At 44.1% G+C, this 26543-nt stretch overlaps 1 protein-coding gene across 1 annotated transcript; it reads left to right on the top strand.

The window, feature by feature from the left end:
* Positions 1-529: 529 nt before the first annotated feature.
* On the top strand, positions 530-23411 carry TARS1 (threonyl-tRNA synthetase 1). Its single transcript, XM_035100560.3, has 19 exons — positions 530-675; positions 2763-2843; positions 4218-4408; positions 5188-5311; positions 6304-6425; positions 6742-6859; positions 7744-7808; positions 7896-7974; positions 8782-8928; positions 10382-10480; positions 11812-11978; positions 13338-13500; positions 13589-13726; positions 14795-14872; positions 15720-15820; positions 15914-16018; positions 18019-18091; positions 20734-20848; positions 22923-23411. Exons 1-19 carry the CDS (start codon positions 652-654, stop codon positions 23069-23071), a joined length of 2139 nt encoding a protein of 712 aa, XP_034956451.1. The 5' UTR covers positions 530-651; the 3' UTR covers positions 23072-23411.
* Positions 23412-26543: the final 3132 nt, after the last annotated feature.

The raw sequence follows: 26543 nt of genomic DNA, 5'->3' as shown, positions 1-26543 counted from the left end.
GGAACCGGCCACTCTATGCAGGACCAATGTGACAGACTTCAGAGGGGCGCAGTACAGACCTTTGAAAGGGCACGTTTTTATACAGATCAGTTTTTCTGATTTTTTATTTTTTATTCTGAAGTTTTATCATTTTTGAAGTAATTCATACCATATCCGTATGTTTGAAAAAGACCGTGCAGTTGGTTGGAAACCTATGTATACCTAAAAAGTGAAAATGCATTTCTGTGGGTTTATATTTTTTTTTGAAAACTGAAGTTAGCAATTTTGGGGAGGGGAGGGGGATGCATTTTTTTCTGTCTGGGGCGCAAAGAACAGCCTGGCACCGGCACTGACTCTACCTGGCCTCCGATTTCTGAAATGGGATCCCTTGAGAAAGCGATCGAGCGGTCGCGCTCAACGGCCAAGCCGCGTCCTCGCTCTCTCAGCTTCCGCTTTCGCTCCCGGGGATCGCCATCCTTCGCGCTCCGCCCCACGACTCGACCTGGGCGGGCCTAGGAAACACGTTTTGCGGCGCGTTGCATCAGCTGCCGGGGCCTGCGCGACTGAAGCCTGCCCGGTTGAGTTCGCTGCCTGTCGCTGCCATTGGGCTCCTCGCCGCCGCGGAGGGAAGAACCGGATCGGCCTGTGCAAGCAAGCAAGGAAGGAAGGGAGATGGAGACGGCGGCAGATGAGCAGGTAAGGGGGCTCCAGTTTGCGCCCAACCTCCGTGGCGAGGCTGGCTGGAGGCAGCACTCGCCCTCGGTGCCTCCAGACTTAAAGAAAAGAAAATGAGGCCTCGCCTTGGGCTCTTTTTCTCTCGCTTCTCCGGGGAGTCCCGTGTCCCGGCTGGGTTTGTAACGTGAGGAGCCTGCTTGCGCGCACGGCCACTTTTACGCAGCGCCCTTTGCTGTGAAATCTTCGGCGTGTCCTTTCATATTATAACTGACGCCCCCCCCCAATATGTAGAAATGAAATAGTTTGCCCCCCTGGTTCCCTCGCACCCACCCCTTGCTGGAATACAAGGCCCTTCCTTGCAAGGACCTCCTGACACCCGCTTGTAATGTGTGAAGCGCCATTCACGTGGGCAGCACTGTATAGTGTTACGTGGACTCTCGGGAAGTTGCCATGCAAATGTCAGCGAGGATGTTGTAGTTCGAAGCCCAACATTAGTCACAGCTGCCGCCTCGCCACCCTTATTCCCGAATCAAGCTGGGTGCTTGTCTTTTAATTATTCTCTCCATTAAAAAACAAAACCTGCTTGGTATTCCACCTCCAAGGAGCTCGGAGTGTTGTGTAAAGATGGGGGTCATTCAATAAAGAATGGTAGTTGCTGTTTCGTTTCCTCTCCAAGGTAGGGCAGCCCTTCCCGTAAAGCAAGTGGGATCTAGGAACAAAAAAAAGTTGCCTCATACAGAGTCAGGCCATTGGTTCATCTAGCTTAGTACTGTTGACACAGGCTGGCAGCAATTCTGAGTTTCAAATGAGGGGAATTCCTAGCTCTGCCTGGAAATTCTGGGAATTGAACCAGGGACATTGTGCAGGCACAGCAGGTCCTCTTCCTCGGCTACGGACCTTTAAATACCTCTTTTTTAAAAAAGAGGAAGTGCTTTTCATTAATTTCAAACAAACTGGACTGTTTCTTTTTAAAATCCTTGCCACTGTCCTTATTTTTGTGGCGTCCAGTTTTCTTGTTTTACTTTAGTTTTGTGAACTGTCCTGAGATCTCTCCTACAGAGCAATCTGGGGATCTAATAAATCAGTAAAAAAATAGCCACAAGCTGCATCTCGATGTACAAAGGCAATAGGCTCAACTGATCACCAGAAGCTTGAGGATAAGTCTGCCTCCATCTTGGTATTTCTGGGTTGCTTGGCTGCTCCTGGGCATAGAATGTCAGGCTAGATGGTCTCCTGCTGCCCAAATTGTGAGTATAAAAGAGTAATAAAAATGGATTGAAGTACAACAGGCCTGTGTTGAAAGCCCCCTCCGTACTGTACATTCACTCATTGACGGTGGTTGTCAACTTTTAGAGACAAGGAAGTGTTCATGCCCTGTTTGTGCACCAGCCAGGAGCGCCAATGGGCTACAGGCATCAATTGTTTTGGGATTCCTGCTTTTAACTTGGCAGAATTGGATCACCAAGTGAGTAGTCCTCAACAAACTTTCAGGTTTGTCAATGCAAGGTCCCTGGGTAACAGTTTGGGCATTGGCATCACCTGTACTTTCTGAGGAAAGAACAGCTGTGTTTCTGCCCTTTTCTTCAAAGAGAAGCTTGAGGGCCAAGGAGTGCAATTCCCAAGGGAGCCTCCCATCTTGACAGCTGCGTAGCTAAGCATTTTGACTCATCCAAAGTAGGATGAGTAGGATGGTTGTTTTATTATTATTACTATTACTATTACTATTATTATTATTATTATTATTACTTTCTTTTAGCCCAGGCATCCCCAAACTGCGGCCCTACAGATGTTCTGGCCTACAACTCCTATGTTTCCTAGCTAAGAGGACCAGTGGTCAGGGATGATGGGAATTGTAGTCCAAAACATCTGGAGGGCCGAAGTTTGGGGATGTCTGTTTTAGCCCAATAAGAGGATTGTTAATAACAGAAATGAATTTGAGATTCCAGTGCACCTAAAATGTTCAATTATCCTGAGTGTATTCATACTAAAGTTACAGAAATTCCTCTGCTGTTCTTATCATTTCTAAAGAGAATATTGATTTTTCTAGCAGGATTAATGATGACACTTTTTGAAACAAGTGCCTTGGTGGTTTTCTTTTATTCTTCTAGATTGTTGCTGGGGAAGAGAAGAAGAAAGAACCAGGAAAGAAGAACAAGAAGGAGGGAACTGGTGATGGTGGGTGTTTGGAGGTAAGCCTCTGCTTCATGTTTCACAACGGTGGGCAACTGGTGGTCCTCTAGATGTCGTTTGACTACAGCTCCCATTATTCCTGACCGTTGACTGTGGTTCCTGGGGCTGATGAGAGCCCAGCAACATCCCACCTCTGTACTTAAACTGTTTACACCCTGACCTGGAGCATATTTACTTGGGAAGTAAGTTGCCCTGATTTTTCCATACAATTTTGTCACAGTTTGATTTCGGATCGATGCAAAAGCAAGGCACACCCTCCAGCTCTCTTGCCGCTTCTGTCAATCAATCTTTTCTTATAACAGACCTCTCTCTGTACCATAGGCAGGGTGCTCCAAGAAGGCACCTGTAGATAATTTGGTCTTTATGGCTCCACCTCTAAAGGTCTATCTACATGTGGATCCAGGTATACATACAAACATCTCCCTGTAGCATAGAAACATTATGGGGCTTAGTTGAGATATGCTGGAGGTTGCTCAGAGGCCTGAAGGGATGTGTGATCTGGCTAGCTATGGTTATATTTGAGATCAGGCCCGGCCCTACGTGCAGGCTGGGTGGCGCAGGGCACCATGGTGCCGGCCCGCCAGGAGGGCGCCGCAAGCTGCGCCCACCCGCTGGCCGACCGGTCCGCCGCGCAGCTGCGCCTGCCTGCCTGCCGCGCAGCAGCGCTTGTTGCACCCGCGCTGTGTGCGGCGTCCACCCGCACACCGCGCTGGGAAACGGGGCGGGAGGGCGCCGGAGGATCCGGCACACCACGGCGCCGGGAGCGCTTAAGACGGCGCTGTTTGAGATGGTTGGGTAGGAACATAAAAACAGCCTGGGTGGATCAGACCCAAATGTCGATCCCCAGTCCATAACTTTGTTTGCAACAGTGGTTGGACTTAGGCCTCTGGGAAGCATTCAAGCAGAGCATGGAGGCAAGAGTTTTTGCTTTTTAACCCCCTCCCCCAAATATTTGGGATTCAGATGTATGCTGCTATTCAATATGCAGATTCTATTTTGTTATAACAAGCTATAGTAAAATAATATGTTGACTTAGAGCTATTCTGGATGGTTTCTTAGAAGCATACTTACCAAGGTTTTGTGCAACTGCTTTATTTATGGCATGGTTACTTTTGAAGTACATTAAATATTTTAGATGAACTTTGAAGTACAGCGGTACCTCCGGTTACGAGCGGGATCCGTTCTGGGGGCCCGGCTGTATCCCGAAGATTTCATAACTAGAGGATTGTGTCCGAGCTCGCGCGAGCGGCAAACCCATTTCTGGGTTTGCCGCGTCCGCAACCCGACGATTACGTTACCCAAGGGTCCACTGTAGTTAATAAGACTACTTTCCACAAAACTCATTTTTCTCCACCTTTCCTTTTTGCGTGCAGCTGAGTCAGTTGCCTGAATACATCAACCCACGACTAGAAATGTATCATAAACTGAAAGCAGAACATGACGCGCTTATGGCAGAACGAGCTGCTAAAGAAAGCCGGCCCATTAAAGTTACCTTACCTGATGGCAAGCAAGTTGATGCCGAATCCTGGAAGACAACGCCATACCAAATTGCCTGTGGAATCAGGTGAGCTTCCTCTTAGAGTACGGCATTTCTTATTTGGGTATTTAATCCTTAATAGTGTGCTAACCACCCCCTCCTCTGCTTTTATTGTTCTTTCTTTCTCTAAAATTGTGTTCAATATTTTAAAAAGTGATTTATTATAGGAATAAGCTTATTGTGAAGATGCTTGCTTCAATGAGGTATATTAAAGTGATTACACACACACACACACACACACACACACACACACACACACACACTGGCAGTAGTTCTATGCTACTTCATGTGGGTAACTGTTAGTCGCTGGATAATAATTTTGAATTAAACTCTGGAAATTCTATACAGTGGTGCCTTGCAAGACGAAATTAATTCGTTCCGCGAGTCGTTTTGTATTGCGAAAATTTCGTCTTGCGGTTTTCCAATTTAAACAAAGCAAAGGAAAAACAAACAAACAAACACCGTCTTGCGAAGCACAGCCATAGAAAAATTCGTCTTGCAAGTCAACAAAAAGATCGCAAAACGCTTTCATCTTGCGAGTTTTTCATTGCACGACTGTACCTTACAGAAATCTTCTCTTGAGCAAAAGAGCTTGATCCACTAAACACACACACTCTCTGATACCAGGTTTTTACATCTTGAAAAATAATCTTTGAATAGCCTTGGTAGGATTAGGAAGTTGGTTCATTGCTTATGGGAAGTGCACATTCAGAGAAGTGATCAGTTGTAACGCATGTGCTGTTGAAGTATATCTGTTGTTTCTTCCTGTATACAAACAGCTTATTATAACTTTTTTGCCTTTTTAGTCAAGGCTTGGCTGACAACACTGTTATTGCTCGAGTGGACAAAATGGTTTGGGATCTAGATCGTCCTTTGGAGGGAGACTGCTCCTTGGAACTGCTAAAGTTTGATGATGATGAAGCAAAAGCGGTAATCTACTATTTATAAACTGCCCATTAAGGAAGGAAGGCTTTAAAACAGAATACCTGGACTGCGTTTAATTTTTAGGAATAATTTCTTCAACATCTGAGGCAATTGATGTTTAAGTTGATGAGCATTCTGCACTCACCGTATAGTTTTCTAAATCTTTCACTGACCAGCAACGTCATCACCTGCTGTTCAGTTCCTCTGAGCTTTAAAACCATTTCCATTGTTCTGAGAAGTAGGTTTTGTTTGCAAAATAGTTTTGAGGGCATGTGCGAAGGGACACTCCAGAGCGGGACAATTGTCCAAATTATATTGAAACGTATGGTCTAGTGCAGGCATCCCCAAACTTCGGCCCTCCAGATGTTTTGGACTACAATTCCCATCTTCCCCAACCACTGGTCCTGTTAGCTAGGGATCATGGGAGTTGTAGGCCAAAACATCTGGAGGGCCGCAGTTTGGGGATGCCTGGTCTAGTGGTTAGTGTTGGACATTGACTGAGGAGACCAGTCCCCACTCAGCCATGAAGCTTGCTGGGTGACCCTGGGCCTCTCACTGACTCTCAGCCTAACCTACCTTAGAAGGTTGTGGTGGTGATTAAATGAGGAAGTGGAGAACAAAGAGTTCCACCTTGAGCTCTTTGGAGAAAAGGTTGGATATACTGTAAAATGAATGATATTGGGGTGATAGCTCAGAACAGATGTATTGAAATCAATGGACTAAAATTTACATCCCTTGAGTTTAAAGAGTCTATTCAAAATGACTAGCATTGGATATTTCTTTCAATAATCTTCAAACATTTTTTAATTGGGAAATCACTCTTTATTAAGATAGAGATTAGCACAGTTTAATTTTGGAAGAATTAATTATGCCAAGTAATACAAAAAGGGGAGCGGAAAATTTAAATGTTTACGCATTGTAACTCTTGGATTACTGTGGACAAGGAAGATGTTAGATGATGGAGTCTGAGATCCCTCTCTTTCTTCCCCTCTTGCTAGGTGTATTGGCACTCAAGTGCCCACATAATGGGTGAAGCCATGGAAAAAGTATATGGTGGCTGCTTGTGTTATGGCCCGCCGATAGAGAATGGGTTTTATTATGACATGTTCCTTGAAGATGGGTAAGTTTTTGCTCTTGTTAAAGTGAACGTGTCTGGATTGTTCTATATTGTAGCCTAGCCTAGATGAAAGAGAACACAAATCCCCCTGGAACGTGGATTGAATAACTGTGAATTTAAATGGTTTGCTGTTTTCCTTCATGATGATGTCGGAGTGACTGGTAGTGTACATTCTCTGACTCTCTGGTTCCCTGTTTGCCTAGAGGCCAGCCTTCTTGGTATGGCAAATTGTGTTTTTGTGATGGAACACGTGGGAATGTAAGAGAGGGATAGAGCTCAAGAAATCAAATTAAAAAAATAAAATATTTGTCCACTCTAGGGGTGTCTCTAGCAATGACTTTCCTGGTCTAGAGGCACTATGCAAGAAAATTATGAAAGAGAAGCAACCTTTTGAGCGACTGGAAATTAAGAAGGAAACCTTGCTTGAAATGTTTAAGGTAAGATTTCAGAGCCTATGGTTCATGTCATCTGTAACTATCACACACGTCTACAACAGCGTTAGCTGTGTGTTCTTTTGCAATTTTTAATCTAGTTACTTAAATGCAGATTATTAGTTTACCCAGGGCTTATGGACTTGATGGATGGCAGATTCCATTTTAGCAATCTTAGGTAGAAGATTCGTTTTTTCACTAAGCTATTGCCAAATACACACCCCCTTCCATTGTGCTGTGGGTCCTCTTTTCAAATCAACTGCTTATTGCAGTATTGAATGGTTCAGATGGGATAATGCTTTGAAACAGCTGAGAGATACACATATACTGTTTTTACTAGATTATTACAAAGATTTAAGATGGAAATATGATACAGAAATCTCAGAATCCTAATCATTCTCCCTTGAACTTCTCTGCTTCTCACTAGTTTACTAATCTCACAATCCAGTATTGGTTTGTGTAAGTCCTATGGTATGAACATATAGGTAGCTTCAAAGAACCGTTTCCCCCCCTCATTATATTATGAATCTTGCAATCACTAGGCTGGGAATTAAGTGCAACTATTGGCCCGTGAGGTTCTGCGGAGTCCTGGCTAACCATTTCTGTTAAGGTCAGGCAGAATGGAGATTTCAACTAAGGCTGGAGATTTTCTGAAAATTGGATCGTGCAGTTGTCGAGCAACCCATATTTTCCTTGAGACATCTTTTAAGATGGTTTGACTTCATGAGACGGAGAAATAAAAATCTTAGATGTCCGTAGAATGACTTTTTTTTTACGGTTCCCTTTTGTATGCCTTGGCAATACATTATATGCATACTGTATGTGGAGATGCAATTTAGATCTTAACAGTGTTCATAGAATTTACTCCCACTCTTCTGTTTTTCTCAAAGTACAATAAGTTCAAGTGTCGGATCTTGAATGAAAAAGTCAACACTCCAACTACTACTGTATACAGGTAAACAAAAACAAAAATCAGCCCAAACCCAGAGCTTCTATAGTGCAACTATTTGGGAGTCTGATTGTTATCCTTGTGTGGTTTTAGGTGTGGCCCTTTGATCGATCTCTGCAGAGGACCCCACGTAAGGCATACTGGTAAAATAAAGGCCTTAAAAATACATAAGGTAAGAAATTAAGCTATAGTACAATTAAAGTAGGAGTGTAGACATCTCAGGGCTAATCCTCAGTGGTTTTCTGGGAGTGTGCTGAGGTTTTAAAATCAGATCAAAAATCAATTTCATTAATGAAGAATTAATTCATGAGAGTGGCTTTCAGCCAGTGTAGAGATCTTCTACAATTCATACTCATTCTCCTATACTGCACTGCAGCTAGGAAGACAAGAAACCTAGATACCAGTTTAACTTGCCTGAATTGTTTTTGTAAATTGCTTTGAGGTTTTTTCAAGCAGTGTATAAATTATATGAAGTAAATAAATTAAATAATATTAAGTTAAAGAGTTTTTTTAAAAAATGTACCATTGTTCTCATGCTAGCTATTGGACTCAGTGGACTGAAAGAAAATACTCTGGCCCCATTTAAGTTAGCATATTTCATGTGGCAGTAAAGGCTTTGTAAGTCCCACTGACTTCAGTGAGAATTTAAAGCCCTTCGGCTTTTTTGGTTTTTGTCCATTCTCATGTCTTTGTGTATTGTGACCATAGTTGTCAAATGATGGGGCTGCTTTTTTGGGATGCAGCTTTAGAATGTGCAACTGTTTGTTTACACTACATTTTAATATCCTAATCTTCCCCTCCCACTGGGTTTCTCAAGCACAAGAAACTTTAAATTCTCGTGAAAATGTAAGAAGTATGCAGCTCCAAAACTCAGGTCATATCATATACATAGCGAAGCCTTCCTGAGTAAAGTTTAGAGTTGCTGTAAATAAGCTCTGCAACATCACTTTGTGGTATTAAACTGTTTCTGTGATTCCAGAATTCCTCTACATATTGGGAAGGGAAGTCTGATATGGAAAGCCTGCAGAGGATTTATGGAATTTCATTTCCAGATCCAAAAATGCTAAAAGAATGGGAGAAGTTCCAAGAGGAGGCGAAAAACAGAGATCACAGAAAAATTGGTCGGGTAAGATTAACATCGCTAGCATGGATTTGAGCTGGTCATATGAGGAGAGTAAAATTGCTCCTTAATGTTTTGGATGTAATAAAATAAATGGTATATTTAATTTTGTAGGCATTATTTCAAAATACTTTTAAAGTATGTATTTATAACTTAAGATGCTGAATATTTAGATGTAGGCATGTATTAACTTTTAGCATTTGTTTGCTGTATAGACGGCAACCATTTTAGGCACATGCAATTGACGTGCAGGTCCTTTTGGACCCGGAAGTGGGTGGAACAGGAGATGGAAAGGGACAGAGCACGCTTATGAACACTGTGCGATGCGCAGAGGGGCTGGAAACAGAACCCCCACGGGAAATGGTTGCTGCCTGTATTGCAGGGATGGGAGACTTCTGGGCCATGGCTTCCCAAGCCTTTGAATTGGGGCCATGGCATTCCCTATGCCACAGTCCCGCATCGACTCACTTCACTTCCCTGCTGTGTTCTGCTCCCTCCATGAATACAGCAAAGTGACCATGGACAAACAGAAGGATTTCATTCTTGGCTGGCTACTCTGATAAAGCAGAGTCCACTTCTTCTTTTTCTTTGGCGATCACTCGTTTCCGAGTAAGATTGTCTTCCATAAACAGGGTTTTAACAATGGGTCCGTAAGTGTCTGTGGAGGCCAATTCTGGATCCACACGTCCTTCCACAGTGGGGACATTGGTTTCCAGGCGGGAGTTGATAACGGTGTGGATTTGCCAAGCGTGTCTTCCTCTTAGCACGTTTCTCCCTTGCGTCCTGAGATCGCGTTTCTTCAAAGCCCATGACACCTTTGGTAAAGGCTGTTCTCCAACTGGAGCGCTCACAGGCCAGTGTTTCCCAGTTGTCAGTGTTTATACTACATTTTTTTTAGATTTGCCTTGAGACAGTCTTTAAACCTCTTTTGTTGACCACCAGCATTACGGTTTCCATTTTTAAGTTTGGAATTTTGACAGACCATTCTCTTCCTGCATTTCGCTTTTCTGAGCTGGGCTGCCTTGCTATGCCTTGTGAAAGGGGAGCCCCCTTCTTAGCACACACAGAGCTACCTGTCTTCCATTAAGGCCAGCACACTGCCTTCCCTCGTGAAAGACTCTCCTCTAAAACCTGGTGGAAGCAAATGGAACATGGCGTGAAAAATTAAGTATCCAATGGCAAATGCCACAAACCCATTAAACATTTTTTCATTCATTATAGTTTCTCTGAATGTTCCTTTTCTTTTTCTTCACGCTGTGGTGGAATGAAACATCTTCCTACTTATTTTCCGCCTCTTCTGGAGAATGTTCACGTTTTCTTAGAGAAGCTATGTATGTTTTGAAGGCCTGGCTCCTTTTGTGTAATGTCATAAAGCGATGATTCATTTCGATGTTGCCTAAGAACCTCCGTCGCAACTTTAGCACAGGGTGCAAACCGCTTTTTTGGTTTCTCTCCCCAGGATCAAGAGCTGTTTTTCTTCCATGAACTCAGTCCTGGGAGCTGTTTTTTCTTACCAAAAGGAGCGTACATCTATAATTCGCTGATAGCATTTATTAGGGTAAGTTTGAGACACATGTCCAGTTCATCTTTGCCAGCAGCCGCCTGTGATCTCTTGGAACAGTGACTTTTGCTTGCACAGAGGCAATGCAAAGGAGAACATTGTACTGACTGCTTCCAAAGCTCATATGAGCCACATAATACAAGAGTTGCTTGCCAGTAGGCCTGCCCTGCCCCACATGTTTCCAGAGCAGACCTACGCAGCTTCCGACTTGTGTCACAGCCTGCCAGACATGTACAGTGACCTGGCAGTAGCTCGGGATGTTAACCCTTGTGCTGCCTTCGCAAAAAAACACACACAACCCAGGTTTATCCATCTTTAGCAGGGTCACTTTGTAACTGGCAGCAGCATTTGGCTTCGCAGTTACAAGTTGTGAAAGCCTGTATTAAAGCCAAGTATAACAGCAGAAACAGAGTACAGCAGACTATCATCTTGTATTACTCACAATTTATTGACTGTACAAGTCACTCATAGCTTTTAATGCGTTTCTATTGTTTTTGGGGCCCGTTTGACAACTAGACTATCAGTTCATGGTTTTGTTGATCTGATCATTAAAAGAAGTGGGTCGCTATGAGTTACAGTCCTTGGCAAGGTCCATAATGTTTGCTTCAGATTTGGTGTTACGTAGTCATAGATGTAGGGACGCGGGTGGCACTGTGGTCTAAACCACTGAGCCTCTTGGGCTTGCCGATCAGAAGGTTGGCGTTTCGAATTCCCGCGATGGGGTGAGCCCCCGTTGCTTGGTCCCAGCTCCTGCCAACCTAGCAGTTCGAAAGCACGCCAAAAAAAGTGCAAGTAGATAAATAGGTACCGCTCCGGCGGGAAGGTAAATGGCATCTCAGTGTGCTGCTCTGGTTTCACCAGAAGTGGCTTAGTCATGGTGGCCACATGACCCGAGAAAACTGTCTGCGGACAAACGTCGGCTCCCTCGGCCAGTAAAGTGAGATGAGCGCCACAACCCCAGAGTCGTTCGCGACTGAACTTAATTGTCAGGGGTCCTTTACCTTAATAGTCATAGATGTGTGTTGTGCTGACCCTCTGGCATCAAAAGGCAGATTACCACTGTGATACCCTCTTTCTTTGTGGAACACACGTTTTCTCTTGCCCCTATACCCTATTATTATTATTATTATTTTATTATTATTATTATTTTATTAAAGTTGTGGGGGGAGCAGGCTAATAGGCCTAGTTTGTTGATCTGCCATGAAGAGTGCTTTGCTCAATTTTGACACAGATTTGACATCTCTGTAGGCATTTGAATCATCGACTGGACTTTCTCAGTCTGCCTCCTCTTAGGTGTTCCTGATTTTTAACTCTCTTATTTTTTCCAGAGTGAATACCGAAAGCGAGGATTCCAGGAAGTTGTGTCACCAAACGTCTACAACAGCAAACTTTGGGTGACGTCAGGGCACTGGCAGCATTACAGTGACAACATGTTTTCCTTTGAGGTGGAAAAAGAGATCTTTGCTCTGAAGCCGATGAACTGCCCTGGACATTGGTACAGGCTTAGTTGGGGACTGCTTTGAGATTACTTCACTTTCTTTCCCCTTCCTAGTAAACTCTTGTGTGGTGCTTGGCCGCCGTCAAAACATCCTTGCCAGGGTGGATAAAAATCAATGATTTTTTTAAAAAAGTAAATTTTAAAAATCAGATTTTTAAAACATTTAAATCAGATTTTTAAAAATTTAAATCGGATTTTTAAAATAAAATGCTTTTGGAGGAAAAATCATTCTAAAGATAGTTTTCTATCTAAGTTACATTATAGCCCAAAGGCTATTCATCAGGAAATAAGGATTTGTTTTAAATTTTTCATGTTTGCTAAAACTCAGTCTAAGTTTTTTTTTAAAAAAATTTGTTCAACCACATCATTTGACAAACATGGATATATATGCTATAATGTTATTGTTTTAGTTAAATAAATTGTTAATAAGGAAATTATTATTTTTCTCCTTCCAATAAAGTACAGCAGAAACGTTGTCCAAATATAAACAGTTAACTTATTAAACCTCACAATAATTTCACAATTATCTGTCCATGTATTTCTAATAGTATCACCAAATCAGTAATTTTTTATATAACTAAAAACTACTGTGAAAATTTATTATTCCAATTTTCTGGTTGTAAGTATTAAGATGATACCAGCAAGAATGAGTCTTTCTGTAGAAAATGATTTAAATCAAGTCTTACTGACTAGTGATTTAAATCGTGATTTAAATTGATTTGATTTAAATCAAATCCACCCTGATCCTTGCACAGTTAAATGTGCTATTTATGCAATGTGACCTTGGGCTATAGAGGAAAAGATTCTGTGTCTTCATATGGCAAAGAGCCAAAAAAAAAAAAAAAGGACATGGATCATTTTTCTGTAATCACTGCTACTGTTACCACCACTTCTGCTCCTTCAACTTCACTTACCTAGATTCCTACCTGAACCTTCCTTCTCCTTAATAATCTCTGTGCCTCAGGCCTATGCCAGAGACCATGGCTCTGACTCCTGCTTTTCCCCTTTGCCCTGTTCCTTTGCATTCTACCTCTTTTCCATTTCCATTTGAACCCCCTTGAGCTAAAAAGGACCAATTGTGACTTGTGATTCAAAACGTTTCAGAATCATCAACCCGTGATTATACTTCGCCTTTATCTATCTGGTCTGTGCGCTGTGCCAATCATTTGGGGATTCCTTTTGCAGTCAGCAGAGTCATTAGAATGTTTTGGGAGAGTATATTTTGGAGCAAGAGTAATATACAATGTAAGCTAAATTGGCGGCATCGGAGGTTGTCGGCCTCTGTTGTTCAAGGCAGCCTTTGAAATGCATTCTCTTAGCAGAGCTGATTTCCAACACATGCCCTGTTCCCTCCAGCCTCATGTTTGATCACCGGCCCAGATCCTGGAGGGAGTTGCCACTGCGACTGGCTGACTTTGGCGTTCTCCACCGCAACGAGCTGTCGGGGACCCTGACGGGCCTCACCAGAGTGAGGCGCTTCCAGCAGGATGACGCTCACATATTCTGTGCCATGGAGCAGGTACAATATGACACGCAGTTGTGGGCGGGAAATGGCCTCATAAAAAATGCCGGGGCTTTGACTGCATCTCCTTTTGTTCCTTGTGCAGATTGAAGGGGAGATAAAGAGCTGCCTGGAGTTCTTGCGTGCCGTATATGACGCGTTTGGCTTTTCCTTCAAGCTCAATCTCTCCACCCGCCCTGAAAAATACCTTGGAGATGTTGAAGTGTGGAATCAAGCTGAAAAGGTAGCCGATGCCTCCTTATAATAATAAAAATAATTTATTATTTATACCCCGCCCATTTGGCTGGGTTTCCCCAGCCACTCTGGGCGGCTTCCAACAGAATATTAAAATACAATCATCTATTAAACATTAAAAGCTTCCCTAAATAGGGCTGCCTTCAGATGTCTTCTAAATGTCTGGTAATTGTTTTTCTCTTTGACATCTGGTGGGAGGGCGTTCCACAGGGGGGTGCCACTACCAAGTAGGCCCTCTGCCTGGTTCTCGCAGCGAGGGAACCGCCAGAAGGCCCTCGGCACTGGACCTCAGTGTCCGGGCAGAACGATGGGGGTGGAGACGCTCCTTCAGGTATACTGGACCGAGGCCGTTTAGGGTTTTAAAGGTCAACACCAACACTTCAAATTGTACTGGGAGCCAATGTAGGTCTTTCAACATCAGCTCCTTGACCAGGAGCTGCTTTTAAAAGCCTATTTAAGTGAGTGAAAGAACTAAGGGGTATTCTAGGTAACTGGATAGGCTTCAGATGTTTGTTAATGAAATTTGTGTTTTAATTTCCTGGGCGGGGGGGACTAAGGTAGCAAATGCTCCATGCCTATTTACGTTCAAATTGTGCTGTGAGGAAGAGAGAACAGCAAATGAATTAAGCAATGCAAAGCCACTTTATGGATTTATGGACTACTTAAAATGAGGCTGCATTTTAAATTTTAATATTGTACAGTGGTACCTCTACTTACGAATGTTTCTACTTACGAATGGAGCTCCGTCTGCCATCTTGGATGCGGTTTAGATAGGATTTTTTTTACTTACGATTTTTTTCTTCCAATGCATTCCTATGGGATTCGACTTACAATTTTTTCGACTTTCGAATGTGCATTCGGAACGCATTAAATTCGTAAGTAGAGGTACTACTGTATTTTAATCTGTATTTTAATTAATTGTTTTCTTTTCTTTTATGTCTTATTGTATTTTTATTGGTGTTAGCTGCCCTGAGCCCAGTTTTGACTGGGGAGGGCGGGGTATAAATAAAAAATTTATTATTATTTTATTATTAACCTGTATATCCTCTTCCGTTAGCAACTTGAAAATAGCCTGAATGAATTTGGTGAGAAGTGGGAACTGAACCCTGGAGACGGAGCTTTCTATGGGCCAAAGGTTAGTAAATTTGAAAACTTGCCTCACTTCCCAGCATCTGGTAACTTTTGATACTTATTTCCACAAGCAACGATGGTAGATAAATTGTCCATCAGAGTTTATTTAGTTCTTAATTCCCACATGTCTGTACATACTTGTGGGAGGCAGGCAAGTTAAATGCTGCTTAAGAATGGGTCCGTTCCCTCTGCACTGTATAAGCAGAATGATACGTAATTATTTTTCAGGCTACTTGGAATATAATGGACCTGGTTCATTCCTACTCTGGTGAACTTCCTTGCAGGGTAGAGAGCACACGTCCGCTTCACCATACAGAAGGCAGCCTTTACAGTGTGTGAACTAGGCTGTGAGATAAGGCTAGGCCCAGATACATTTTTCCTTTGTGGCAGGGGGAGCCATCCCAGCCTAATTGTGTTTATTTAGCAAAAAAGAGTTTGTAATTGGCCAGGTGTTCACTTAGAAAAATGATCAACGAAGTTGAGAATCGAGATGGGATGGGGGACAGAAAGTGGCCTTGCAAGCTAACCTCACATTAATTGCCAGCCGGTCTGATGGCTAATTGGCCACCAGGATGCTTCCCTGTTCCCCCAGTTGGGTAGGGGCTGAAGGTGAGAGCAGATGCAAGGTCACCTTAGCATCGCGCTGCTCTTCCACCAATGAGGAACCTGGCGCAAACCTGTGGAGCTCATGAAAGACTAGGAGAAAGTGAGCCCATGGGTCCTTCCTCCAGGTGGTCCATGGTCAAAAGAAGGTGGGATGAGAAAACGGGATTTGCTTTAAAGTGTTGCTGAACCCAAGAACCCAATTAACATTTGCCTCATTTCCTCCCACTCCTCCCATAACCCAAAAGATTGACATTCAGATCAAAGACGCCATTGGCCGGTACCACCAGTGTGCTACAATCCAGTTGGATTTCCAGCTGCCAATAAGATTCAATCTCACCTATGTGAGGTGAGTGTGCCGTGTACTTCCTTTGGCTACAAAGCGTTTCCTGTTTCGTGAGGAGTTGTGTCTTGACGGAAGCCAATTTTTTTTATCTTCTAGTCACGATGGCACAGACAAGAAACGGCCAGTGATTATCCACCGTGCTATCTTGGGGTCTGTGGAGAGGATGATCGCTATCCTGACAGAAAACTATGGAGGCAAATGGTACTGAATATCTCTCTCTCTCTCTCTGGTTTTGCCCAGTTTGCCCAAATTTAGCTCATCCAGTGAAGCAGGCACAGTTCAGACCAACTGCTTGTTCCAGACTCTGTTCTGCCTGGCTGTCGTATTTTTTAAAATGTTCATTGGATAGTGCATATGGCCAGCTCTGTGAAATCCTATGAGTGTTCAATATTTTGCCCGAGCATGTGAACAGGAGGCCAGGTGTTTACATACAAGCCGCCCCCCCCCACCCTCCCACTGCACACCTGGTTTCAAACCTTCCCTGGGTTCCTGAGGGTGTGGAGCAGGCATCCCCAAACTTCGGCCCTCCAGATGTTTTGGGACTACAATTCCCATCATCCCTGACCACTGGTCCTGTTAGCTAGGGATCATGGGAGTTGTAGGCCAAAACATATGGAGGGCCGCAGTTTGGGGATGCCTGGTGTTGTTTGTTGTTTAGTCGTTTAGTCGTGTCCGACTCTTCGTGACCCCATGGACCATAGCACGCCAGGCACTCCTGTCTTGCACTGCCTCCCGCAATTTGGTCAAACTCATGTTCGTAGCTTCGAGAACACTGTCCAACCATCTTGTCCTCTGTCGTCCCCTTCTCCTAGTGCCCTCAATCTTTCCCAACATCAGGGTCTTTTCCAAGGATTCTTCTCTTCTCATGAGGTGGCCAAAGTATTGGAGCCTCAGCTTCACGATCTGTCCTTCCAGGGAGCACTCAGGGCTGATTTCCTTAAGAATGGATAGGTTTGATCTTCTTGCAGTCCATGGGACTCTCAAGAGTCTCCTCCAGCACCATAATTCAAAAGCATCAATTCTTCGGCGATCAGCCTTCTTTATGGTCCAGCTCTCACTTCCATACATCACTACTGGGAAAACCATAGCTTTAACTATACGGACCTTTGTCGGCAAGGTGATGTCTCTGCTTTTTAAGATGCTGTCTAGGTTTGTCATTGATTTTCTCCCAAGAAGCAGGCGTCTTTTAATTTCGTGACTGCTGTCACCATCTGCAGTGATCAAGGAGCCCAAGAATGCCTGGTGTGGAGGATACTATCATGTTCAAGTGAATGTGTGAGGAACCCCCTGAAAGCTGGAACCTTTGGGAAGGGAAACATGTGCAAGGATGCCGGCTTGCCTGTGCCCCCCTGCCCCCCCATTGCATATGCCTTTGCTTATATCTCTCACAAGCGCTTCTACTAGGTGTGGGCACCATGGGAAGAGTGGAAGAGAGAGTAAAGGAAAAATAAGCGAGTTCTTGAGGCAATGCATTGAGAAAAGAGTCTGTGGATATGCGTTCTATAAAGAAAGAAGTTTGTCTCAACGAAAAAGGCACGGCAGAAAAATTGCTGAGTTTGTCACCCCAAAGAGCTTAGGAAAGGTTATTAAAATTGTTTAAGTAATTTCTGTGAGTAATACAGTAAGCCTGTAACTTATGCGCGTTTAACTTGTGCGCATTCATCTTTACATGTGTGGCATTAAAAAAGAAAACAAAAGGCTGGCGTTCCAGGAAAAAGGACTTTGCCGTCATGGAACCCAATGAGTTTTGAGTGCACACAGTTTTTGCTTAACCGTAGTCTCGAGAATGTAACCCCTTCATACGTTGCAGGTTTACTGCACTCAAAGGCTTGATTCAAGTGAGTACTGGGCCCACAGACTTCCCCTGCTGCCTGCATAGGTTTTGGCACTTCTTTCATGATCGTTGAAATCGCGATTTCTTGTCATGCCAAAACTGGGAATCCCATTTTAATTTAGGCCTACTGGAGCTTGAAACAAGGATCTGGTCTGATCCGAATTAGGACATTTCCTGTAACAGTGTAATTTAGGTGCTTCGTGGCCCCTTTCCAATGAACTCTCATTAAGTGATAGGACTGCGGAAGCTCGTTCCGTCAGCCCTTTAAGCATAACATTGTTTGCTGTTCTGAGTGCAGTGTTGTCTTCCAAGTGGTATAATGATGTCTTCTGCTAATCCCCCTACTTTTGTTTCCTCCTTGCACAAGGCCGCTCTGGTTATCTCCTCAGCAAGTGATGGTGGTGCCAGTTGGACCAACACTTGATGAATATGCCCAAAAGGTAGGGGCTTCCAGTCAAGTCCTATGAGTAATAATAATAATTTATTATTTGTACCCCGCCCATCTGGCTGGGTTTCCCCAGCCACTCTGGGTGGCTTCCAACAAAGATGTAAGATACGTTAAAATGTCACACATTAAAAACTTCACAGAACAGGGCTGCCTTCAGATGTCTTATAAATGTCAGATTGCTATTTATCTCTTGGTCTTGGTGGCCGCTCCCAGTCACCAGTCTAGCTGCCGCATTCTGGATTAGTTGTAGTTTCCGGGTCACCTTCAAAGGTAGCCCCACATAGAGCGCATTGCAGTAGTCCAAGCAGGAGATAACTAGAGCATGCACCACTCTGGTGAGACAGTCTGTGGGCAGGTAGGGTCTCAGCCTGTGTACCAGATGGAGCTGATAAACTGCTACCCTGGATACAGAATTGACCTGCGCCTCCATGGACAGCTGTGAGTCCAAAATGACTCCCAGGCTGCGCACCTGGTCCTTCAGGGGGACATTTACCCCATTCAGGACCAGGGAGTCCTCCACACCAGCTTGCCCCCTATCCCCCCAAAAACAGTACTCCTGTCTTGTCATCCATCCTCCAACCGCCTCCAGGCACTCACACAGGACCTTCACTGCCTTCACTGGAGCTAAAGCACCTGCCATTGCTTGCTGTTTTCACACTGGGCTGTTCGTAAGGCAATTCTACACATTTTGGCCAAGATCTTTTAGATGCCCTCTGTGGTTTGCGCATGCGCAGTTGGAGTCTTAACTCTTTTTCTTCTGATATAATAATAATAATAATATATTATTTCTACCCTGCCCATCTGGCTGGGTTTCCCCAGCTACCCTGGGCGGCTTCCAACAAAAGATTAAAAATACAGTACATTAAAACATCAGTCATTAAAAACTTCCCTAAACAGGGCTGCATTTGGAAGCATTTTTGTGCAGATGGTAGTTATTGATCGATTTGGTTTGTTGTATTTCTATGCTGCTTTCCATTCAGATGAATCCCCAAAATGTTTTACAATCAACCAACAACAACAACAGTGTAATAGAGCTTCACAAATACAGCATAAATAACATAATTAACAAATCGCCAGTAGAACAATTGCATTTTACGAAACGCTATTAACGAACCAGCAACTAAAAAATAAATATTTCCATTACAGCATGCACGAATTCCCTTCCCTTGCCTATCTTTTGTCGTATGTACAATGTATACCGTGTTTCTCACATTATAAAACACCCCTACAAAATAAGGCATGGGAGGATTTTTCTGAGGTGGCAAAATATAAGGCATACCTCGAAAATAAGCCATACCGCAGGTCTGTGGCAAACAAGAGGAAAAGGAAGGGGGCTGCTCGGAACCGGCTGCTGCTGCTGCGTTAACCCCTGGGACCCGGCTGCAGCCTTTGCGCGCGCTGCGCGAAGCCCCGGGACCCGGATGCAGCCTTTGTGCGTGCCGCGCGAAGCCCCAGGACCCAGATGCAGCCTTTGCGCGCGCCGCGCCAAGCCCTGGGACCCGGATGCAGCCTTTGCGCGCGCCGCGCCAAGCCCCGCTCACAGACAGGCAGGCGCGCGAACGAACGAGGGAGGTGAGGAAATGGCCAGGAGAGGTTTCCCACCCACCCCTCCTCCTCCCTCGGCCTTCACATACGATAGCTGGGCAGCCAGTCACCGGCTCTAACTACGGTATGGACTTTTTACCTCAGGCGGGGAAATGGGGTGGGGGTCGGTTGGCGGCGAGGGAGGGGCGGAAGGAATCTGAGGGGTTGCATGCTGACGCACATCTTGCCCCCGCCGTGCAAAGCGGGCTGAGGATGCGCGCCCGGCTGAGGCGCAGGCATGGGTGGGGGGGGGGAGAGCAGCAAACGTTTCCTCAGGCAATCCGAAATAGACTCCCTTGCCTGCCTGCCTGACTCAATCAACTCAGCAAAACCACCTCTGCTCCCCAGCTCACTGCCCGGTGTGGGAGCGAGAGGACACACACTCGCAACAGGACACGCAAAACGCGATAGCGGGGGGAGCTACTGCACTACCCATGTACCGTAATAAAAAGAAGACATCCCTTGAAAATAAGCCATGGTGTGTTTTTTTGAAGAAAAAATAAATATAAGACGTGTCTTATAATATGAGAAACACGGTATATTGTGGGAAGCAGTGTGCAGGTGTGGGATTCCTGTGTTTGTGAGTGAAATGTGCCTGAGCACTAAGCAAACCCTACTTTCACGTTACTAAAAATATTTCTACACTTGTTATAAATTTGTCACCATCTCTCTCTCTCTCTCTCTCTTCCCCAAATGCATTGATTCATAGTGCCTAACTTCTTGTATACATTCCGTTGTAAACTCTGTTGCTTCTTAAGCTTTCTCCCAATGGAAGAACACTTGGCATATATATTTTTTGCTGCTGCTCAAATTTTTCAGTGTTTTTAATTATGTTTTATGCATATTTATGGACTAGGGTTTTTTGGTGGGTTTTTTAAACATTTTGTAAGTTGTAAGCTGCCTCAGTGTACTTAGTATCTTATTTATTTAAATAAATAAATAATTTAAATATTAAATTTATTTAAATAAATAAATAAAGGCTAGACCTAATTCTCTGGGAATTTAGCCTACCCATAACCTAAATACTTTCCTCTTGCTGTTGTCTCCAAGGTGAAGCAGCAGTTCCATGATGCTGGCTTAATGGCAGACGTGGATGTGGATGCTGGTTGCACCCTGAACAAGAAGATAAGAAATGCTCAGCTTGCACAGTACAACTTCATTTTGGGTAAAAACACCACCTTTTTGTATGTGGTAGGACTCCGTTGGGACAATGTCCTTCAGAGGCTGCTAGCACGGGGTAGTTATATAATTTGTTAGCTTGTAAAGTTTGCTGCCTTTGCAAGCAGACAACAAGAGAAGTATTCCCTTTGGAGCTTTGCCTGTACTGCCTCGTTAGCCGGAGCCATTCTGATTTATGTCAGATTCATAGCCACCTCTTGGGAAAAATCCTTGTCCCGCTTGCCTGTTAAGAATCAAGTAAATTGGCCCACGTCTTCTTTTGTAGCAGAGCGGCTCAGAAACATCTGTCTTGCTGCTCGGTAATTTGTCCTGCTTCTTTATCAGCATTGTAAAAAGGTAAAGAGTTCTAGGACACATTTTGTTCTCGGTGTAAAAAGCAATGCATGCAACATTCACTGCTTATCACATCCCAGTAACAGTGGCCTGATTCTCTTCCCTCCAGCTGCCCCTTACATAAATTTCAAAGGAGAAAAGGAGCCACTCATATTTGACATGATCTGCATATATTTTGCATTAGTGCACATTCTTGCCCTCAAATGCAATTGGGGTATAAGTAACTTGTTCTTCTCCCACTATTAAATTTGTGTCCTACAGTTGCAGTGTCTCAGTTGTGTTTTTAAAAAAGATTTTTATTGAAGTACGAGAATTTTTACATACATTATATTCTCTCCTTCCAATTTTTAATTTCCTGTACCATTTTTCCTTCCCCTTCCCACCCCCTCCCCCACCCATAATCCATTGGAAGGGTTCAAACAGTTGTCCTCAGCCATGGGCACAATGTCTTTAATTTCCACTGAATGTCTTCTGGTCCAGTAGTTGTTATCCATTGAAGATAGGAGTTCCATCTGGTCCTTATCACAGTAGACTTGGCCTTCCATGTTATTTCCTGTGACGTTACTGCCACAATGTCTGACTGAATGAATTCAAACAAATAATTAGTCCAGACCTCTACTGTCCATTTTTCTCTATCTTTCCAACCTAAAGCTATTATTGCCTTTCCTGCTAGTATCATTGCTTTGAAGGTGTGCTGGTCACCTTTCTCTATGAGTTGCAGTGTCTCAATATGCTTGTTGTTGTTTTTTACATCTTAAGTGCACATGTGAGCTACATTGCAGCCATCATGGCAGAAATTCAGAGGAGCCAAAAGAATGCAGAAATAGTTGCAGCATTTGTTCAGCATCCTCCAAAATGCAACATCCCAGAATATCTCTGATTATACGCTCATCCAGCTGTCCTTGGAAAGTGCCCAAGAAAGTTCTCTGTCATCTTGAAAAATTGTTCCATTGCAGAACTTCTCTTGGTAGTGAGGTTTAGAGTAAATCAATTCAGTAGCAGCTTTCTAGTATCTTTTTAAAAAATATGTGACCATCGTCAACATACTTATTTCTTAAACTCTATTCTTTCAGGCTATACAAACATATCCAGTTCCTTTTATTGTATGCATTTCCCTGTTACACTGTCGTTTGATTCTCCACTGAATCCTTCCCAGTTTATCTGTATTCTGTTGCCCAAAGCACTAAATGATGCTGCAGATGTTCTGAGTTACTAATACTGAGCAGAGTAGCATACAGGCATCTCACCACTTGGGGGGGTTACATTACTGGGTACCATGCGCATACATGAAACTGCTTATAGTGAGGAACACCATCTAAAAAGCCTGCAAATGCCCTTTAAACCTCTGGCAACATCCACCAAACTCCACCACAGTTGCTCCCTTCAAACCTCCTTTCTTAAACTCTTAACTCTCCACAGGCCTCAAAGGTCAATGCAAAGTCTTGTGGGATTGCAGTTGCAAAGGCTAGCTGTTTCTCTGCCCTTTTGCAGTTTCCCCACTCTTTCAGGGACTTTTTGCCCTTTCCATGCCTTTTTGCAGTTTAAATTAATACACGGTCGAACATGCGGAAATAGGGAGTCCCATGTCATTCTTTCATTTTGGTTCTTGAGTATTAAGTAGTATATAATTGGTTAACTCTCTCTCTCCCCCCCCCCCCAATACTTTTCAATGGTCAACAGTAACAAGATCTCCTTTGTAGCCTGCTTGTCTCTTTTCTGTCTTTTAGTTGTTGGTGAAAAGGAAAAGGCAAGTGGGACAGTGAACATCCGCACCAGAGACAACAAAGTGCATGGCGAACGCACCGTGGCTGAGACGGTGGAGAGGCTGCTGCAGATGAAGGACTCGCGCTGCAAAAACGCTGAAGAAGAATTTTAGCCAAGCCCTCCTTCTCCACATTTTTTCTTCATCTTCTCCCTGAGCAGTTAAGCTTTCTGGATTTAGCAATGTTTGCTCTGTATTGCATTTGATAAGAGATCTTTGTCAAAGGAACCAAAACAACCACTTGCTTTCGTATGTTGAGAAATTAAGTTGTAAGTCCATTTTGTATAAATGTGGGCAATTGCCTTGATTAGCCGCTGCAAGCTCCAAGTCTGTGGCGCTTGAAGAAGCTAAAACTGAAAGGGACAATGGAACAATTAATCAGGGATTAAAGCGCCACTTGTAGCAACCCTCTGATAATTTATCCTCTTCGTGAAATAAATTTGTATTTCAGCAAGATTGTGGAAAATGGCATGTTTCTTGAAGCTTTGCAGCCCTGTTAATTATTGTGTTTCATTTAAGACATCACAGAAAACATCAAAGTGGCCAAATCTCTCTCTCTCTCTCTCTTTTAACTTGAATCTGTGTCGTACTGATGACTAGGTTTAAAATAAGGCTGGAATATGAGACTCAGTCTGTAGTTCTAAAAGTTGAAATATTAATATTTGATTCCTCCTGTTTGGCAGCAATTATAGTAATTTATTGTTTATCCTGCACCTATATCGTATTGTTTGTGATTCAAAAATTAAGAGGCATGGCCCTATTTGCAGACACGCAGCTTAGCAAAACCCAACACACGAGGCAGAAAGAAATGGGGAGGAAGTAGGATTATGCATCACATGTCATTGGGAAGTAAGTAGAACACACATGAATGAAAAGCAAAAGGTGACAAATGAGATAAAATTTCTATTGAACCTGATAGTGCAAATGCACTTTGGACGGCGTTTTAAGTGCATTTTGTGAATGCTCCTCTTAGTGTTGGCCACTTTTAGGATTATAGGTTTTCTGACTTTAAACACTAATGCCCAATTGTATCTGAAGAAGTGTGCATGCACACGAAAACTCATACCAATGACAAACTTAGCTGGTCTCTAAGGTGCTACTGGAAGGAATTTTTTTTAATTTTGATTCGACTACGGCAGACCAACACGGCTACCTACCTGTAGCCCAACAAATGCTACTTAAAAGATGATAAGCCCCATTGAACACCAGTGGGATGTAATCCTGCTGCAAATTGGTCTCAGGGCTCTGGTATGTAATTATTGATGCAAAGTCACGAAAATGTATTACGCCCTTAAAACTTTCTCCTGTAGATGAACTTTATTCAACAAGAACAGTTTCCTGCAGCTCTTCTTTAGTAAAATTGCTGAAGCTGCTTCATACACACCCTTTTACCAGTGCTATATTGCAGTGTTTCTCAACCTTTTTTGGGCCACGGCACACTTGTTCCGTGAAAAAAATCACGAGGCACACCACCATTAAAAAAGTTTTAAAAATTAACTCTTTGCCGCCCTATATTATAATTATGACTGTAAGAAACACTTGCCAAATATTGCTTTCCGGCGGGTCAAGCTCATTGCGGCCACGGGCAGGGCGGGAGAAAGCGAGGCAAAGATGGGGGTGTGGGATAAAAAGAAGGAGGGGAGAGGGGAGCGCTTAGTGTTGGGAGAATGGCAGCTGGGCTGGAAGAGCGGCGCCGCCGCCTGCGCGTGCTCCCTCCTCGCGCGCTCTAGCTCTCCGCTGCCGGGTTGGCGCCTCCAAGTTTGCGAGCCGCTACCTGCGCGCGCGCCCCCGCACGCCTGCCTCACCTTGCTGCGACTTGGCCAACTTTTCTGCCCACCAGCTCTCGCCTGCGCTCCTCCTTCCCCCCACCCCCTCTCCCCCCTCCCACTCTCTGCAGCGGATCCCTTTACCTTGGGAGAGGAGGGAGCCTGGGCGCTGTACGGCGGCGCTGCTCTCGGGGGGTTTTCAGCAGCCGTAAAGCGGCGTGAGAGAGAAGCGGGCGGCTTTCCCTCGGTCTCCCTCCCAAAATTTATTTGCAAAAAAAAGGGGGAGGCTCTGGCCGGCTTCCTGCAGCTAGAGCGAAAGGGGACCATGATGCTGCAAAATCGCCCTTCTCACGTCCCGGCACACCAGCCAGCGTCCCGCAGCACAGTAGTGTGCCGGGGAACAGCGGTTGAGAAACGCTGCTATATTGTAGTACAAGCTACAAAGCAGTTTACCCCTGAGTTACAGCCCTGCTGCACAATCTCATCAGAACCAGTGGGCTTTTCCGAAACAAAATGTTTCAGTGAGGGAGCTTAAAAATGTGGTCTTTTGTCTCATTCACTTGCAACTGAACTGGTAGAAGGGATGTTGTAATAAATACAATCAGTAGTTGTGATTCCTGTTTACGTGGTATCCAAAGCATGTTTTTTCACATATGCTAACCTTTGTAAGGTAGCCCTGTTTTGTCCTCATTACAGAACCAGGACTAAGGCTTCTTAGAGAATATGAATATGCAGGCGCTTCACAAAACCGTGTGCTAGTAGACTTGTGTAGTCTACTAAGGCAGATAACTCGAGCGACTGGAGCACGCCAGGAAAAATCCATTTTCTGCATTTGAGGGGTTGTGGATGGACAGCCAGATGACTTGGCATTCTTCCCTGAGAAATGTTGATAAGATTGAAGAGGAGAAGAAAAAGAAAACCAGTTGTTGTCAACACATTCCTTGGGATGGGTAGGTGTCTTTAGATGTAGACACAATTTCAGTACCTCGCCTAACACAGCATTAATCTGCAGTTTTCATTTAAGTGAGCCAGCTGGCAACTGCCTTTGATATATGAGGCATCTGCATCTCATTTGAAAGTTTTGGTACCTTTGGGGCTGCCTTCAAGGTCATTCAGCTGTGTGCTGCGTGGCAATGACTCCTAAATCAAACTGCAGCTCACCCACCTGGCTCCTGCTTATGAAATACAGGTGCCGGAAGGAAAGATAGTACCTTTTTGCTTCATACCATTTGCGTTCTGATAATAATACCCTGCCCATCTGGCTGGGTTTCCCCAGCCACTCTGGGCGGCTTCCAACAGAGTATTAAAAACAATACAGCATCAAACATTAAAAACTTCCCTAAACAGGTACTGGACTAGATTCCACGAGAGTTGAGAAGAGAGAAAACATGCATCCAATGGTGTTGGGGCTGTGTGTTCCTGTGTGTTCTACCGGTAGGAGATCTTAAACCTGGCTTGCCCCTTCGCTTATTTTTCTGGCCAACAGATGGCGGCACAATTCCGTCAGGGGAAAAAATGGAGAGGGAAACAACTGATTGCAAGCAAAAGGCTTAACTGATTGCAAGCAAATAGGACCCTTATGTTACTGGTATAATGGGCTTCCCATAGCAGCTTCTGGCAGTTCCCAAGTGAAGTTACAAGTAACCAGGCAGGGGGCCTTCTCGGTAGTGGCGCCCACCCTGTGGATGTCAGATGTCAAGGAGATAAGTAACTACAACTTTTAGAAGACATCTGAAAGTAGATCTGTATCGGGAGGTTTTTAATGTTTGATGTTTCGTTGTGTTTTTATATGTGTTGGAAGTTGCCCAGAGAGACTGGGG

Source organism: Zootoca vivipara, chromosome 10, assembly GCF_965207765.1.
Source record: "Zootoca vivipara chromosome 10, rZooViv2.hap1.1, whole genome shotgun sequence".
Classification (NCBI taxonomy): domain Eukaryota; kingdom Metazoa; phylum Chordata; class Lepidosauria; order Squamata; family Lacertidae; genus Zootoca; species Zootoca vivipara.
This window is presented reverse-complemented; position numbering and strand designations above follow the sequence as displayed.